This window comes from Balaenoptera physalus (genome assembly GCF_965194825.1).
Source record: "Balaenoptera physalus genome assembly, chromosome: 12".
Taxonomy (NCBI): Eukaryota; Metazoa; Chordata; class Mammalia; order Artiodactyla; family Balaenopteridae; genus Balaenoptera; species Balaenoptera physalus.
This window is the reverse complement of record NC_138897.1, coordinates 85,892,631-85,908,888: the sequence shown is the minus strand read 5'-3', so window position 1 is coordinate 85,908,888 and position 16,258 is coordinate 85,892,631. Positions and strand designations below refer to the sequence as shown.

General features: G+C 34.5%; 1 protein-coding gene across 6 annotated transcripts in view; it reads left to right on the top strand.

Annotated features, from left to right (window-relative positions):
* TAOK3 (TAO kinase 3) overlaps positions 1–16,258 on the top strand; it is a 178,217-nt gene that overhangs the window by 98,155 nt on the left and 63,804 nt on the right. For 4 of the 6 annotated variants that reach the window (XM_082416789.1, XM_082416787.1, XM_082416786.1 and 1 more), the window contains 5 exons: positions 125–342; positions 8,827–8,898; positions 9,292–9,393; positions 13,011–13,056; positions 13,980–14,076. In XM_082416789.1, coding sequence (XP_082272915.1) covers positions 223–342; positions 8,827–8,898; positions 9,292–9,393; positions 13,011–13,056; positions 13,980–14,076 — 437 coding nt within the window. In that variant the 5' untranslated portion in view covers positions 125–222. Of the gene's footprint in view, positions 1–124; positions 343–8,826; positions 8,899–9,291; positions 9,394–13,010; positions 13,057–13,979; positions 14,077–15,897; positions 16,026–16,258 lie in introns of those variants that run through there. The other 2 variants (XM_082416791.1, XM_082416790.1) reach the window with 2 other exon arrangements.

Genomic DNA, 16,258 nt, shown 5'->3' with positions numbered 1-16,258 from the left:
TGGATTACTTGTCTTTTTATTATGAATTTCTAAGACCAAGATGCTTTTTATGGATAATATGAATCTATAATTGCCACCAAACAAAATGTATAATAAGTTAATGTCAAACCTTATTTTTCTACAGGTACTGAAATTTTAGCCCCCCATCCCCCAAATATTTGTCAATGAGAGAGAAAGCTGACTGGGATATCAAAAGCAAAGTGCTTGCACATACTGGTCGTCATGCGGAAAGGGGTGCCAAGGGACCCAGAGATTGCTGATCTGTTCTACAAAGATGATCCTGAAGAACTTTTTATTGGTTTACATGAAATTGGACATGGAAGTTTTGGAGCAGTTTATTTTGTAAGTAATTAAAAATTGTTTAGATCAAATTATGAAAGTTTAAATTCTGTACATTCTAACTATTACTTGTAAAATACACTTGGTTTTAATGTTTAGTCTACAAATTAAATGATGTCTACAGTAGAGGCAAATAGTCATTGCTGAAGAGCCAGTCCTAGAATTCTAGGCATCATTCAAGTCAATGGTATCCATATCAAATGACTCTGCTGTCAAAGTAGTGTAAAAAAGTTATAAGCTTGAGCTTGAACCCTATTCATTTCCCTTACATGCCAAGCTCTTTTCTGCCTCAGGGCCTTTATATATGCTATTCCTCCTGCCTAGAAAACTGTACATTTTTTCCCCATTCCTGTCTAACTCTTGTTTACCCTACAGATATCAGCTTAAGTGTTAAATCCATGAGATAGCCATTCCTGTTCAACCCTCCAGCACTAAATTAAGACTTTCTTTATGGTCTCATAACACCCTATGCTTGTACTTTGTTGCATTTGTTACAGTTATAATTGAAAAATTATGTGTGAGATTTTTTGATTCATGTATGTCTCTCTCACTAAATAATAAGCTCCATAAGGACAGGAATTATATCTACTTGTTCATTGCTATATCCCCAATAGCTAGTATAATGTCTGAATAGTAGGAACTCAGTAAACGATGGATGGATGGGTGGATGGACAAGTGGACATCTACACAGACAGAGAGACTGACAGATTTTTAGCAACAATCGTGTTAAGTCAGTATCTTGGGTTAAGGGATACAAGGCTTAGCCCCATTGAGTCAGTTTGAATTCCAAGACTGTGATTATCTTCTGATGAGAAGAGTGAGAAATGACTGAAATGTTAACATAGATCATTCACCTGAAATTCGTTGCATAAAATATAGTTCTTTATTTCAATAACCTTAGAAGTTTGCATCATCAAATTAACACATACTTCCTTAAGAGTACTAGTTCCTTAAAGCAAGTAATATTTAAGTAATATTACCTATTTCTCCTCCAAACCTGTTAGCAAATAATTTCTTTCTTAATCAAACAGTATTTGACTTTTCTTTTTAAGTGGTCCTTTATGTCCTTCCATCTGGATAGGGCTTATCTTTAGTTGTCCTTCCAAATGAGATTTTATTAATTGCTTCTTGAACTCATCCTTTTGTTTCTAGCCAAATCTTCAGCCTGAGTTTTCTCAGAATGCTCTTTCGTCCCTTCATGTCTATACTCAGCACTACCACCACTTCTCCTCACTCACCCCCATCTAATACTTGGCTCCCACTCAAGTACATTTTATCATTAAGTGACCTTCCATTGCTGAAGTGGGTGCTAATTTTCTAGTTAATACCCCCATATTAGTCTTTGGGCTTAGAATAGCATTTATGGCCCAAAGTCCTATCTTTCTCATTCACTGAGACACATTTTTTTAAGAGGATTTTTTTAATTACAAATATATCATATATACAGAAGTGTGTTTAATACATTCACGCTTATATATTTTAATATATAATTTAAAGAATAATTAAAATGTAAATCCCTTTATAACCACCAGCCAGGCCAAGAAATAGAATATTGCCAGCACCCCAGAAGCCCCTTTTTTGTTAGAAGAATCCACTATGCTGACTTTTTATGATGATGACTTTCTTATATTTCTTTATATGTACCCACTTACTTCTCTACCCCTAATAATATAATTTGGTTTTGCCAGTTTTGAACTTTTTAACAATAGAAACATTCTGTATATATTTGGTTGTGACCTGTTTGTTTTGCTTAGAGATACTTTCTTCAGTCAATCATCTTTTCTTACTTTCCTTCTATTACTGTATAACTAATTCATCATCTCAGAATCTCTCTTGGCCAGTCAGAGAGTAGTTGCAATCTCTGTTTGACTCTTCTATTTTAAAAAGCAGCCAGACCACTCTCAAAGTTCTCTTTTAGAATAAATACGATAAACCAAGTATGCTTCGAAACTTACTAACATGCCTTTTGTGCTAGGGATAAAATGAGATCTACATTGCTGTAGAAGACCCAGTGCTTATGGGACTAAGTCCTGTCTGTTTAGCTAGAGTACGGTAGTTCCCCCTTATCCACAGTTTCGCTTTCCACAGTTTTAGTTATCTGTGGTCAACCTCAGTCCAAAAATATTAGATGGAAAAATCCAGAAATAAACAATTCTTAAGTTTTAAATTGCGAGCTATTCTGACTAGCATCATGTAAATATGTGTTATTTGTTGATAATGATAGATTAGAGAAATCACAAAGATACCTGGGTGGCTTTGATACTGAAATGTAATCATTAACTATATATTGCCTGTATACAAAAGTGTAGAGTACAGGCCCTTATAAGCCCGTAAGGCACTTAAAAAACAGCTTAAAGGAGAATTAACTGATACTTTACTATAAAACTTAAAAAAGCCTTAACCTTTTATCTACAGTGGTCACATAGGTAGCACCTTAAAAATGGATTTTCTCAGGGACCACAGTAATATGACCCATGTTGCTCCTCCCTGTTGACAGATTCTTCCTCTTCTCACTCATACCATTATAACCAAGAAGACTACCATCTCTTACTTGGACAACTGCAGTAACCTCCAGACTGATCTCTGTGCATCCATTCTGGTCTGTCTCCAGTCTTTTGTCCACACCACAGTGAGCTTGAGGGTTAGTGGAGAGCGGAAACACGTAAATATGATCACATCACCTTTTCTCTGTAAAGCCTTCAGAGGGTCTCCTCCTCTGTTCTTGGACTAAGTTCAACTTCCCTACTGTAGGCAGCCTGTAAGGTCCTTCATGAGGTGATCCCTCTATACCTGAACTGTATTCCCTCTTATTCTCATTGCTCTAGTTATTATATAAAAGTTTTCTTTTAATCATCCATCATAGGATCTTTGCATAAACTGTTCTCTCTGGAATGTTTTCCCCTGCCATCTTCATCTTCTTAACTCCACTTTATCCTTTGTCTCTCAGCTGAGGGCTCATTTATTCAGGGAAGCCTTGCCTGACCTGCCTAATCACATCCCCCCTTTTTTGGTTCTCAGAGTAACACATACCCTTCTTTGTAACACATATCACAGTTGCAATTTTATATTAATTATGATTTCATTTTTGCTGTCTATACTACTAGAAGAGAGATAGGCACTAGGCATACTTACAATTCTATCCCTAGCATTTAGCCCAGTACCTGACAAATTTTGAGTACCTGGTAAGTATTTGAATTATGAAGAACTCAGAGAATTTGGAACTGCTAATTAGTACTTTTCATGAGTCAGAATCATATTAGCAAGCTGTAAAGACCAGAGTCTAGCAACCAACATCTTTATACCTCAACACTATAATTCTGTTAGACTTTTTGTAGTTTACAGCTTTTACACAGAACGATGCCAGGAAATGTGTTAAAAGTGAATTGTATGCTGGCACAGCTCTTGTAGAATCAATCAGTTGAGAATATATATTATATCCAGAGAAAATTGAAACTATTGATGAAATATCTCTGTGTATTTGGATTTACATAAGTAATTCAGAAATTAGCATCAGTAAAAATGAAATAGTAAGAAACTCTGTATTAAAGGAAGGTAAAAAGGTCTGAGCACATTCATTTTTGTATTCACTTAAAAGACAACTATAAAGTTTCTAGGGTTCTAGTGTTGCCTTGTTGAACTCAGCATATCATCCATAATCCACCTAAAGCAAATAATTTAGTTTTGTTCTTCTGGGTATAAATACCTTTTAGTTTTAGTTGAGGCTTAATAAATAGGGCAAAAGGAAAAGCTTATGTTTAATTTTTATATTTCCATACACTAGTAAAGAGTTGACAATAATCTAAATGTAGCTGGAAATGGTTATAAAAATATCAGAAACACATATGTAGTAAGTTCTCAATAAATATATTTTGAATCAGTGATTTTTTTTTTTTATTGGAGTATAATTGCTTTACAATGTTGTGTTAGTTTCTGCTGTACAATGAAGTGAATCAGCTGTATGTATACCTATATGCCTTCCCTCTTGGACCTCCCTCCCACCTCCACCCCCCCCATCCCACCCATCTAGGTCATCACAGAGCACAGAGCTGGGCTCCCTGTGCTTTATTTTACTTTTTTTTCCCATTTATTTATTTATGTATTTTTTAACGTCTTTATTGGAGTATAATTGCTTTACAGTGGTGTGTTAGTTTCTGCTTTATAACAAAGTGAATCAGCTATACATATACATATATCCCCATATCTCTTCCCTCTTGCGTCTCCGTCCCTCCCACCCTCCCTATCCCACCCCTCTAGGTGGTCACAAAGCACTGAGCTGATCTCCCTGTGCTATGCAGCTGCTTCCCACTAGCTATCGGTTTTTTTACATTTGGTAGTGTATCTATGTCCATGCCACTCTCTCACTTTGTCCCAGCTTACCCTTCCCCCTCCCCGTGTCCTCAAGTCCATTCTCTAGTAGGTCTGCGTCTTTATTCCTGTCCTGCCCCTAGGTTCTTCATGACCTTTTTTTTTTTTTTTTTTTTTTTAGATTCCATATATATGTGTTAGCATACGGTATTTGTTTTTCTCTTTCTGACTTACTTCACTCTGTATGACAGACTCTAGGTCCATCCACCTCACTACAAATAACTCAATTTCGTTTCTTTTTATGGCTGAGTGATATTCCATTGTATATATGTGCCACATCTTCTTTATTGATTCATCTTTCGATGGACACTTAGGTTGCTTCCATGTCCTGGCTACTGTAAATAGAGCTGCAATGAACATTGTGGTACATGACTCTTTTTGAATTATGGTTTTCTCAAGGTATATGCTCAGTAGTGGGATTGCTGGGTCGTATGGTAGTTCTATTTTTAGTTTTTTAAGGAACCTCCATACTGTTCTCCATAGTGGCTGTATCAACTTACCTTCCCACCAACAGTGCAAGAGGGTTCCCTTTCCTCCACACCCTCTCCAGCATTTATTGTTTGTAGATTTTTTGATGATGGCCATTCTCACTGGTGTGAGGTGATATCTCACTGTAGTTTTGATTTGCATTTCTCTAATGATTAATGATGTTGAGCATTCTTTCATGTGTTTGTTGGCAATCTGTATATCTTCTTTAGAGAAGTGTCTATTTAGGTCTTCTGCCCATTTTTGGATTGGGTTGTTTGTTTTTTTGATATTGAGCTGCATGAGCTGCTTGTAAATTTTGGAGATTAATCCTTTGTCAGTTGCTTCATTTGCAAATATTTTCTCCCATCTTTTCGTCTTGTTTATGCTTTCCTTTGCTGTGCAAAAGCTTTTGAGTTTCATTAGGTCCCATTTGTTTATTTTTGTTTTTATTTCCATTTCCCTAGGAGGTGGGTCAAAAAGTATCCTGCTGTGATTTATGTCATAGAGTGTTCTGCCTATGTTTTCCTCTAAGAGTTTGATAGTGTCTGGCCTTACATTTAGGTCTTTAATCCATTTTGAGTTTATGTTTGTGTATGGTGTTAGGGAGTGTTCTAATTTCATTCTTTTACATGTAGCTGTCCAGTTTTCCCAGCACCACTTATTGAAGAGGCTGTCTTTTCTCCATTGTATATTCTTGCCTCCTTTATCAAAAATAAGGTGACCATATGTGTGTGGGTTTATCTCCGGGCTTTCTATCCTGTTCCATTGATCTATATTTCTGTTTTTGTGCCAGTACCATACTTTCTTGATGACTGTAGCTTTGTAGTATAGTCTGAAGTCAGGGAGCCTGATTCCTCCAGCTCCGTTTTTCTTTCTCAAGATTGCTTTGGCTATTCAGGGTCTTTTGTGTTTCCATACAAATTGTGAAATTTTTTGTTCTAGTTCTGTGAAAAATGCCATTGGTAGTTTGATAGGGATTGCATTGAATCTGTAGATTGCTTTGGGTAGTAGAGTCATTTTCACAATGTTGATTCTTCCAATCCAAGAACATGGTGAATCAGTGATCTTGCTTAAGGTTACTGAGACCTCTGAGACTATTGGAAGTGTTAAGTATGAAAGTAAGTTTCAAGAATAAAACTTGAAATGTTTAGAAGTTGTAATCATTCATAATACAGTATGATGCATTGGAAAGCTGAAACCCCATTGATAGTTTCCTTTCTCTATACTAAAATATTGATTTTTTTTTAAGTTTCTGTTTCAGTTCTGAATTTTAACTAGTATAAAATGGATTAAAAATTTCACATCTATATATAAATGGAAATGTTTTCAAATTTCAAGTCTCTGCCCTGTAGATAGGTTCTATAAGCAAGTACACTTATCGAGTAATAAGTGATAACTCTATAAATGTGAAGAAATACATTTTTATTTTAGGGTGATTCTTTTTTCATGTCTCTTGTTCCAAATAAGCCTTGATTATAAATAACCTTAATAAGCAATTAGATAATACTATCAGATTCCATTTGTGTGGGCCTTTTTTTTTTTCTTTCTATAAAGGGTACAGATTTGTTTTTTAAAAACCCCATTAAAAGTTAATATTCATCATTGTTTGAGCATTTTCTAAACCTTTCCCAGGCTCCTTAAGCTACACAGTACATAGATTCATATCCAAAATATCCGCTTTACAGACACAGTCACTCTAACTTTCATTGTATTACTGAATTTACATCAACTTTTCTTTCTTGTTGTCATCTAAGCACAGTCTTAGTGTTACATTTTTATTTTATTTATTTATTTGTTTTTGGGCTGCATTGGGTCTTCGTTGCTGTGCTCAGGCTTCCTCTAGTTGTGGCGAACAGGGGCTACTCTTCGTGGCAGTGCGCACACTCCTCATTGTGGTGGCTTCTCTATTTGTGAAGCATGGGCTCTGGGCATGCGGGCTTCCATAGTTGTGCCTTGCGAGCTCAGTAGTTGTGGCTCACGGGCTTAGTTGCTCGGAGGCGTGTGAGATCTTCCCGGACCAGGAACCGAACCTTTGTCCCCTACATTGGCAGGCAGATTCTTAACCACTGCACCACCAGGGAAGTCCCTTAGTGTTACATTTTAAAAGCCAGCAAAATGTGAGAGATCTTTGTTTTTAACAAAAGTCAGTCTGTACCTTCTAAATGAATAAAATACCTAAAAAATGCCTTTACAGAGTCCTGCCGATTTGAAAACTGTAACTAGTGGATACCTTGTTTTTGTAATCAGTACTTTTACCTTAGTGCTTGTACAAAAAGTTTTTTTTAGTATGTGTCCATTTTCTCTGCATTTTGGCATTAAGACTCTGGGGTTGCATTCTTTTTACATCAACGTTATTGTTTATTGTTGGAATTAATTTTTTTTTTAATTAGAAAGAAGACATTGCTCTGAGGAGCTTCTTTAATTGTATTTTAGAAACTGATTAGATGTTTTTCTCTAAAATTGGTGACCTTATTTTACCAGAGTGAATTCCAGTTTTACTTCAGAAACACTGCTATTGCTTTATTGGTCCACAATAGTAGTATCATAGCTTGGCTTACTTACAGCAGGGGTATCATGGCTTACTTACATCAGGGGTATGACACTGGTGCCCAGCCCTGTTACTAAAGAAGGCTAAGATTAGATAATATTTAATGTCTTATATTTATTTTTCTGAAAATTTTTAAAAATAGTTTTAAATTTCTTAAGTAAATTTGGAGGAAAAGATTATTACCTGAGGTATTTATGATTTTCAGGCGTGCTTTCAATGAACTGTTATATTTTGAGTATGGAGAAGATATATAGAGATAATTATGAGACAAGGCAACTTTTATAGATGAATACACACACATACACATAAATGTGTGTATGTATTTATGTGATACATTCTTACCGTAAAATATAAGTACCTTTGAAAGTGAAAGTCCCTCTTAAGATTAATCTTATCCTTTGCTGCACTGTTTAATACATTAGCCGCTATTTAAATTTTAAGTTAATTGAAATTAAATTTAAAATCCACTTCCTCAGTCACACTAGCCACATTTGACGTGCTACTATATACGACGTAGATATAGAACATTTCCATCATCATGGAAAGTACTTTCAGACATAATAATATATCAGATAATCCAGGGATTACCACTGATATATATTCTGGTATAAATTCTTTCATAATTTTTTCTACACATATACTCATTATTACTATTTTGCAAAAAGAAGATCATATTGTACAGGTTTTTTTTATCATGATATTTTTTACTGTTACCATATATACATATTGATTACCTCATTCTCTTAATGTTTATTTCATTACGTGACTGTTTCATATTTATTTAACTGGTTCTCCATTGGTAGACATTCTACATGGTGAAGCCAGTATGGATATTTTGGAAATATGACTTTTTTGACTCGATATGTTTTGTTAAACCTTAGTCCCTTTTTACATTATAGCCTTTGCATGTATATGGAAAGGGATAAAGAGAAGTTGTACCTTAAAGTGGGGTGGAAATGTCTGTCTAGCCTATGAAAAGTTGCAGCATCTTTAGACTGTGAGAATGAAGGGTGAAATGTTATAAAAGTCAAGTCAAATATTTAAGTTAAACTGGCTGAAACATCGTTCATTCTTTTTAACTTTTTTTCCCTACTCTCTTAACACAGGCCACAAATGCTCACACCAGTGAGGTGGTGGCAGTTAAGAAAATGTCCTATAGTGGGAAGCAGGCACATGAGGTATGTTAAAGACATTGTGTACCTAAACTGACATAAGCAAGTTAATATGAAATTGACAGTAGAAACAAAGTTCTTTAAGCATTTCTTTATCACAGTTCTTTTTTTCCCTTCTTGTGGAGCATATAATAAATGTTCCTAATATTCTACCTCAATCAACTATTTTGTGGAATAGAACATGGATTAGTGTAATGGATTTATTATAATATATTTGGTGATTGATTTAATTTATATGTACTAAAACAAGAAATAACGCAAGTTTAAATTGCTTCTTCATGTATTAAACATTCTCTTTGTCCATTTAAAATAATGAAAAGACTATTTTATATGTATACTTGAAAATAAAATACTGTTTTCCGTTCAAAAATTATGATATTTTCTTTCTGACTTAAATAGAAATGGCAAGATATTCTTAAGGAGGTCAAATTTTTACAACAATTGAAGCATCCTAATACTATTGAATACAAAGGTTGTTACTTGAAAGAGCACACCGCCTGGGTAAGTAAGAGGACCTCTATTATCTTTTTATTTTTTCCTATTAAAATTTTTTTCTTTTCCTTTTTTTCTATTATCTCGTTGGTCTGTAAAATTATCAGCCCATTTCTGTCCCATTTGATTTTTGTTATCAGTATTTAACATTTGTTACTTCAGAGTGTGCCATGTGGTATACATTAGTTTAAGCATGACATCTAGTCTATAGGAAATTTTATTCTTAAACACTCAATGAAGAGAGAGTGAAAAGTTAACATCATTTTATAATGATTTATTTGCAAAAGTAAAGAGCAGTGCCTTTTATTCTCATCCTAGAATTTTTATCTTTGTCATTTCTCATCCCCTACTCCAATTCCCCCCAAATTTGGAATTGTGCTTGATATTACCATCGCTGTCTAAGATTTTTACCAAACAGAGCCTAGATTATGATTAAAATGCAATGGTCTTTTTTTCCACTCTATCTTACTATATTTTTATTTTACATGATTTTGTTTCTGATTTTAGGTTAGCACATTAGACATTGTCTAGAACAAGTAAATGCTATACCTTGTACTTTATGGGATTGCACATTCCAATTTAAAGTATTCAATATCACTATCATTTATTGAATACTTACCAATGTACAAGTCCTTTCCTGTACATGATCTCCAATTAGGGAATGGAATTTTTGTTCCCAGATAGAATATCAAAGGTTAAACATAAACCTTTCTGTTCAAGCAATTCTTAAAGATATCTAGAGCCATTGCTTCTGTACTGAGCAGAAGAAATTAATAAGAGGAGTATCTCATTCTATGGAAATCAGTTCTCTGGCAATCTCAGCTGTCTTGAAGGAGTCAAGAAAAGGATTTTTTTTTTTTTTTTTAAGAAAGGGATTTTGAGCAGGCAGAATAAATGTTAACAAAATCAAGTGCTAGATCTCATGTGTTTCAAAACTTCAGAAAATCCTCCGAGCTCTTATTTACTCTTAGATTACATAGAATGCTAATAAGTTTGGTTACCTAGTCTTTGTCTATAAGGATTTGATAGGCTAATTAGAAGGAACTCATAGAACTAAAGCTGCTGGAGACATGCACACAAATAGCCATAACTAATTTGACCTTAGGAAGAAGTTGGGGGAGTTAGAAAGCAGACCTAACAATTTAAAAGCAGAGCAACTAGAGCTGTTAATTTTCAAGGGCAAACAGCCAGCCACAGCTCAGGTGCCCTCATGTTATGGAATAATTGGGAAAAGAATGTTTGGGACAGAAATACAGAGTTAATATGTAATTTCAAAAATAGACACATAACTATAAACATACTCTAGTCAGTTCTAAAGTTCTATGTTCATTTTCCTTATACTCAGTTTAAGGAAATTATATGTGTGTATTAATTTATATAATTTAAGAAATTAGAGGGAATTCCCTGCTGGTCCAGTGGTTAGGACTCTGTCCTTTCACTGCTGAGGGCCCGGGTTCCATCCCTGGTCAGGGAACTAAGATCTTGCAAGCCGTACAGAGTGGCCGAAAAAATAAATAAACAAATAAAAAAAATTTTTAATTAAAAAAAATTTTTAAAAAGAAATTAGAAAATTAAGTAATACAGTTGAGAAATGTTTCCATCAAAACTGATTAAAAATATTGTTTGTCAATTATACCTTAATAAAGCTGAAGAAAAAAGAATAATAGTGCACCTAAAAGGCTAATGTTCATTATAATATTCACTTATGTGGACTCTTTCATTTCACAATAAGAAGTAAAATTAATGTTTCTGAATCTGCTTACTTTTTTTTAAATTATAAATTTATTTATTTTTGGCTGCATTGGGTCTTCGTTGCTGCGCACGGGCTTTTCTCTAGTTGCGGCGAGCGGGGGCTACTCTTTGTTGCGGTGCACGGGCTTCTCATTGCCGTGGCTTCTCTTGTTGCAGAGCATGGGCTCTAGGCGTGCGGGCTTCAGTAGTCGTGGCACGCGGGCTCGGTAGTTGTGGCTTGCGGGCTCTAGAGCGCAGGCTCAGTAGTTGTGGCGTACAGGCTTAGTTGCTCTGCGGCATGTGGGATCTTCCCAGACCAGGGCTTGAAACCACGTCTCCTGCATTGGCAGGCAGATTCTTAACCACTGCGCCACCAGGGAAGCCCTGAATCTGCTTACTTTTAATGTAAAGCAGAAAACTATAATAAAGTTTCTAAACTTTAAACTTTTAAGTTTCTCATATTGTTTTAGATTATTCCAGAAATGGAATAATTATACATTATGTATATTTAATTACATCTATAAATATATAATAAATTTAATAATGTAGATGTATATCTTTATTATATATAATAATATATATGTATGATATATGATATATTATGTATTGTGTACCTTGCTACTGGAATAAATTCAGAAGAATATAAGATATGTATGTTATGTTATGTACAATTATATATTATAATAATATATGACATATAATATAATATATAATATTATATCTCATATCCTTCTGAAATATTCCAGTAATGCAGGGTACATAATACATAAATGTTTTCACATTTATTTTTTTTAATGAAAGGAACCAGTATGTTAATAGTAGTTGTGTCTATGTGATTATAGGAAATTTGTATTTCATAATAAGCATATTGTGTTTTTTTAGAATAACAAAATAATAATTTGTAGGAGTGTGTGTGCTTGTGTGTATATGTGTGGAGATTGGTCACTGAGCACTCCAGTTCTGACCTTGGCTATAAATTAGTAGTAATCTGGAATGCCTAAAATATCTAAGATGAGAGTAAAGAAAGAGTTTTCTCATTTTTGCTTTTCAAAAGCCTCCCAACATTGCAAACCCAATAAATATCAATATTAATGTAATAGTATTGTTCTAGAAATATTTTAAGATATAAATTGAAATATTCCATCTCTCAGGGAGTCAAGCTAATGTAATAATATATAGCAGGATACATCTTCAGATTGAGTTCTATGTTTTCTTGTTTAGAACTTTTCAATTTTATTTTATTTTTTGGCTGCATCGGGTCTTAGTTGTGGCACACGGGATCTTCACTGAGGCATGCAGGATCTTTCATTGCAGCGCGCGGGCTTCTCTGTAGTTGTGGTGTGCGGGTTTTCTCTCTGTAGTTGTGGCACGCGGGCTCCAGGGCGCATGGGCTCTAGTTGAGGCGCAAGAGCTTAGTTGCCCCACAGCATGTGGTATTTTAGTTCCCCGAAAAGGGATTAAACCCACGTTCCCTGCATTGATAGGTGGATTCTTTACCACTGGACCACCAGGGAAGTCCCAGAACTTTTTAAAATGTGAAAATAGGGAATTTACTGCTTACTTGTTTGTATTATTTAACTAATAATTCCCAGTATAGATTTTACTGGCTCATTTATTTGGCTGCCACTTTCCAAGTTACAAAATTTAATTTATACTCCAACCTAGCCACCTTAATTCCTTAAATACAATCCCCATATTGTCTTAGACCAATTCCAATTTCAAATAGGAAATAACAAAAACAGAAATTCCGATTTCAAATAGGAAATAACAATAACAGGTTCAGATAAATCAGAATATTTATTCTCCTAGTATTCTTAGTTCCTTGGTTAGTTGGTTGGTTTTAGCAGTTTCTTATTAACCTACATTATTCTGGTTATTATTTCAATCTGTTACAGTTGGTGATGGAATATTGCTTAGGCTCAGCCTCTGATTTGTTAGAAGGTAAGGATAAAAGCACTATCCCCTTCTTTTTTTACCTTGACCAGAATGTTGTCTACTCCTGTATTAAAGCACACCTTGGGCAAACTAAATGGTTAATGACTTAGACTTAAGGGTTATGTGGATAAGCCATGCAGACTCTATCTCTGCAATGTCGGTGAAAGTATCTGAGTAATGATTAGCAGCCCTCCCGCTGTTTTAGTTCATGGCCCATCCAGGGCAGGTACTACTAAAATGTTTGGGTCATGTGATGTAGTATGTGTAGCCAAAAACATCAAATTCATGTGTATGTATGAAACAGAGGTAGATGGTATCGGTATCCGAATTATATTGATATTTAACCCTTTCACATCTCTTGACTGACCCAGTTCTCTGCAGACGCTGTTATAACCAGAGACTGAGTTAAAATTTACATTAAAAAAAACCCAAAAAACTTTCTTATATTATCCATGATCTCTGAATAGAAATTGCTTATTAGCTGCTTTCACAAATAATGAAAACCTGTAGTTAGAAGGGGTACTTATACATGGCTTGCGGCAGAGGAGAATAATGCAACCTAAAACACTCTAGACACTTAAAATGTCAGAGGGACTGGTAAATTTGGGCCTGGCCAATTGGAATCAGTGTGGCTTTGACTTGCAACTGACAAGTAAATTAACAATTCCTTGCAGTGAATATCAGGCTTTGTTTTATTTTATTTTGAAGGGGTTTGTTTGTTTTTATGCTTCAGTTTCCTGTTATCTGATTATTTATTGTTATTCTATAGAAAATATATATCCTGTGTATTTAGGTGAACATGTTCCCAAATTGTCATTTAAGAAATAGTATGTAATTCAGCCTGCTATAGCTGTATAATATAATAAAAATAGGAATGAAACTGATCATCTATTCCTGGTTTTTTTTTGGTTTTTTTTTTTTCCCCTCAGTTCATAAAAAACCACTTCAGGAAGTGGAGATTGCTGCCATTACTCACGGTGCCTTGCAGGGGCTAGCCTACCTACATTCTCATGCATTGATTCATAGGTAAGATTAGAGGCCAGTTACATTTTCGTTTCGGTTACAGGACTGTCTCTTCAAGGAACCTTGAAAATTAGTGCATGCTCCAGTTTTTAGGGTGCCTAAGAATTTATGGGAAGCAAATAGATTGCTGATGCTTCTGGATGTAAAGAGTAAAGTTGCCCGAATTTAGTTTCTATCTCTTGGTCTCTCCCATATAACCACAAAGACTTATATCATCTCTGTTCTGTAGGTAACTATTCTCCAGGCATAGTGTTGCAGGGAAATTTGAAGAAGAGCCCAGCAACCTTTTGATACTGTGAAGAAAAAAAGGAAAGAAAATTAGCCTTCCTTGCATATATTTATTTCCTAGCTGAGTTCTTCTCCCTTTCCTGTTGCAAATAACAAGTCAATCTCATGTAAATATATGCTGTTTTACCAATTTTACATTTTTTGCATTTCTTTAGTCCATATAGATACTTAGGAAGGTATTACTGTCTTCATTTTGGTAGATGAAGAAACTGAGACTTAAAAAGATTTAAATAACTTGCCCATAGTTTCCTAGCGTTTATGTAATAAAGATTGAAACTCAGATTTTCTAACTCCTAGTCCAAGGCTTTCCTCTAAGTTACATTTTCTTTATCACAGCCCCAATCTCCTCTTTCCAACCTACTTCCCCCCACTAACTTCTTAACAAAGATGTTGTTACCAATTTTTCCTTCTCTCAGTAAAGAACTTCTAGTACTGTTACTTTAATGAATGGTGGCCAAGTAGTGGAATATGAGATAGGCATAAAGGACCTGAGATGGCTCAAAAACAGAAGAAAAAAAAATTTACATTTACTAGGAAGAAATGAAACTATTAAGTCATAGGTTCCCCTTTTGCTTCTGTTTTAATCATCCTAGAGTAGCCATCACAATTACTGGTACATACCACAAAGCAGAACTCCCTCAAGATAGGCAGACCAAAATTCCTGCCATGAATTTGGCTTATTCATAAGAATGAAGAATGAACGTAACCATGTCTAATAAATATTGATAAAATTAATTTAACTGTAATTTACGGATTTGACAATTTTAAAGTATATATATGTATAAACTTTAAAGTGTGTATATATCTATCTATCTATCTGTCTTTGGTATTAAGATGTCATTACTGAATGCCAACTTGTTTATGACAGTTTTGCCTGCTCCTGTTTATAAAAGTCAGTTCAGGTTTCTGTGCCTTTATTACCTCAATTTTCACATTAATTTAATGTTTTATTCTGTATTACACTTTATCTTTTTTAATATGTAAAAAGAGTTGAAAAGACAAAAAAAACTTTTAAAGAATGCTCTTTATTTAAAAATAAATTCAGATTCTTATTGTTTTGTTTTAAAAGGCAAGCCAGGGTTAGAGAAAAGATATTTTCTGTTGTACGAGAAATAAATAATGCTTTTTTTAGTTCTCTCTGCCAATGCCTAATGTCTTCATGAGGAAAGAAACTGAATTTTCAAGGGAAGATTTTTGGAAAAGTTATTTTGGGAGCATTTGAACCTTTCATTTTCAACTTAACGTGTTTTCCTCATTCCCTCTGCTTTATCTTTCCATTGCCCATCACTGTACAATTCTTAGTTCCTAGTACTCATTACACCTCATGCCTTTTTTAAAGAGAATAAGGAGTACATCCACATCTTTTCATTCCAAATTTTCATACTGAAGATTACATTTTTTTAAATCATGTTTTTTAAACTTTTTGCTGCATAAAATATCTAGTAGTTTTAGTAGTAACCACTTGAGATTCTTTGTAATAATACAATAGAAATGCAGTTTCCTAACCCCTAATCCTTGTTTGTTTTGATCTTTCAGGGTCTTCTTTTTACTGTACAGTGTTATTTTTAAAATAACACCTTCTCTATAACATGTACCCTCAAATGCCTTAGAGTTGCAGTTACAATTAAAGGCAGAGAGAAAGGGTCACAGGCAAGAAAGAAAAGGTATGTGTGTAGTTGAGGTTTATCGGTAGGTAGTTGATACAGAGTCATTGAAGGTTTGCTTAGAGTCCAAAAATGTCATGAAATTTGGAAGAGAAAAAAAAAAGGCAGTTACAGATTGTGCCAATTTCCCCCAGCACAAGCAATACTGTTGGTGACTGGATTCAGCAGTTAATATGATTTTGTAAGTGTAGCCACTGAGTAGGTTTCCTTGTCGGCCATGTCTGCCTTTTTTC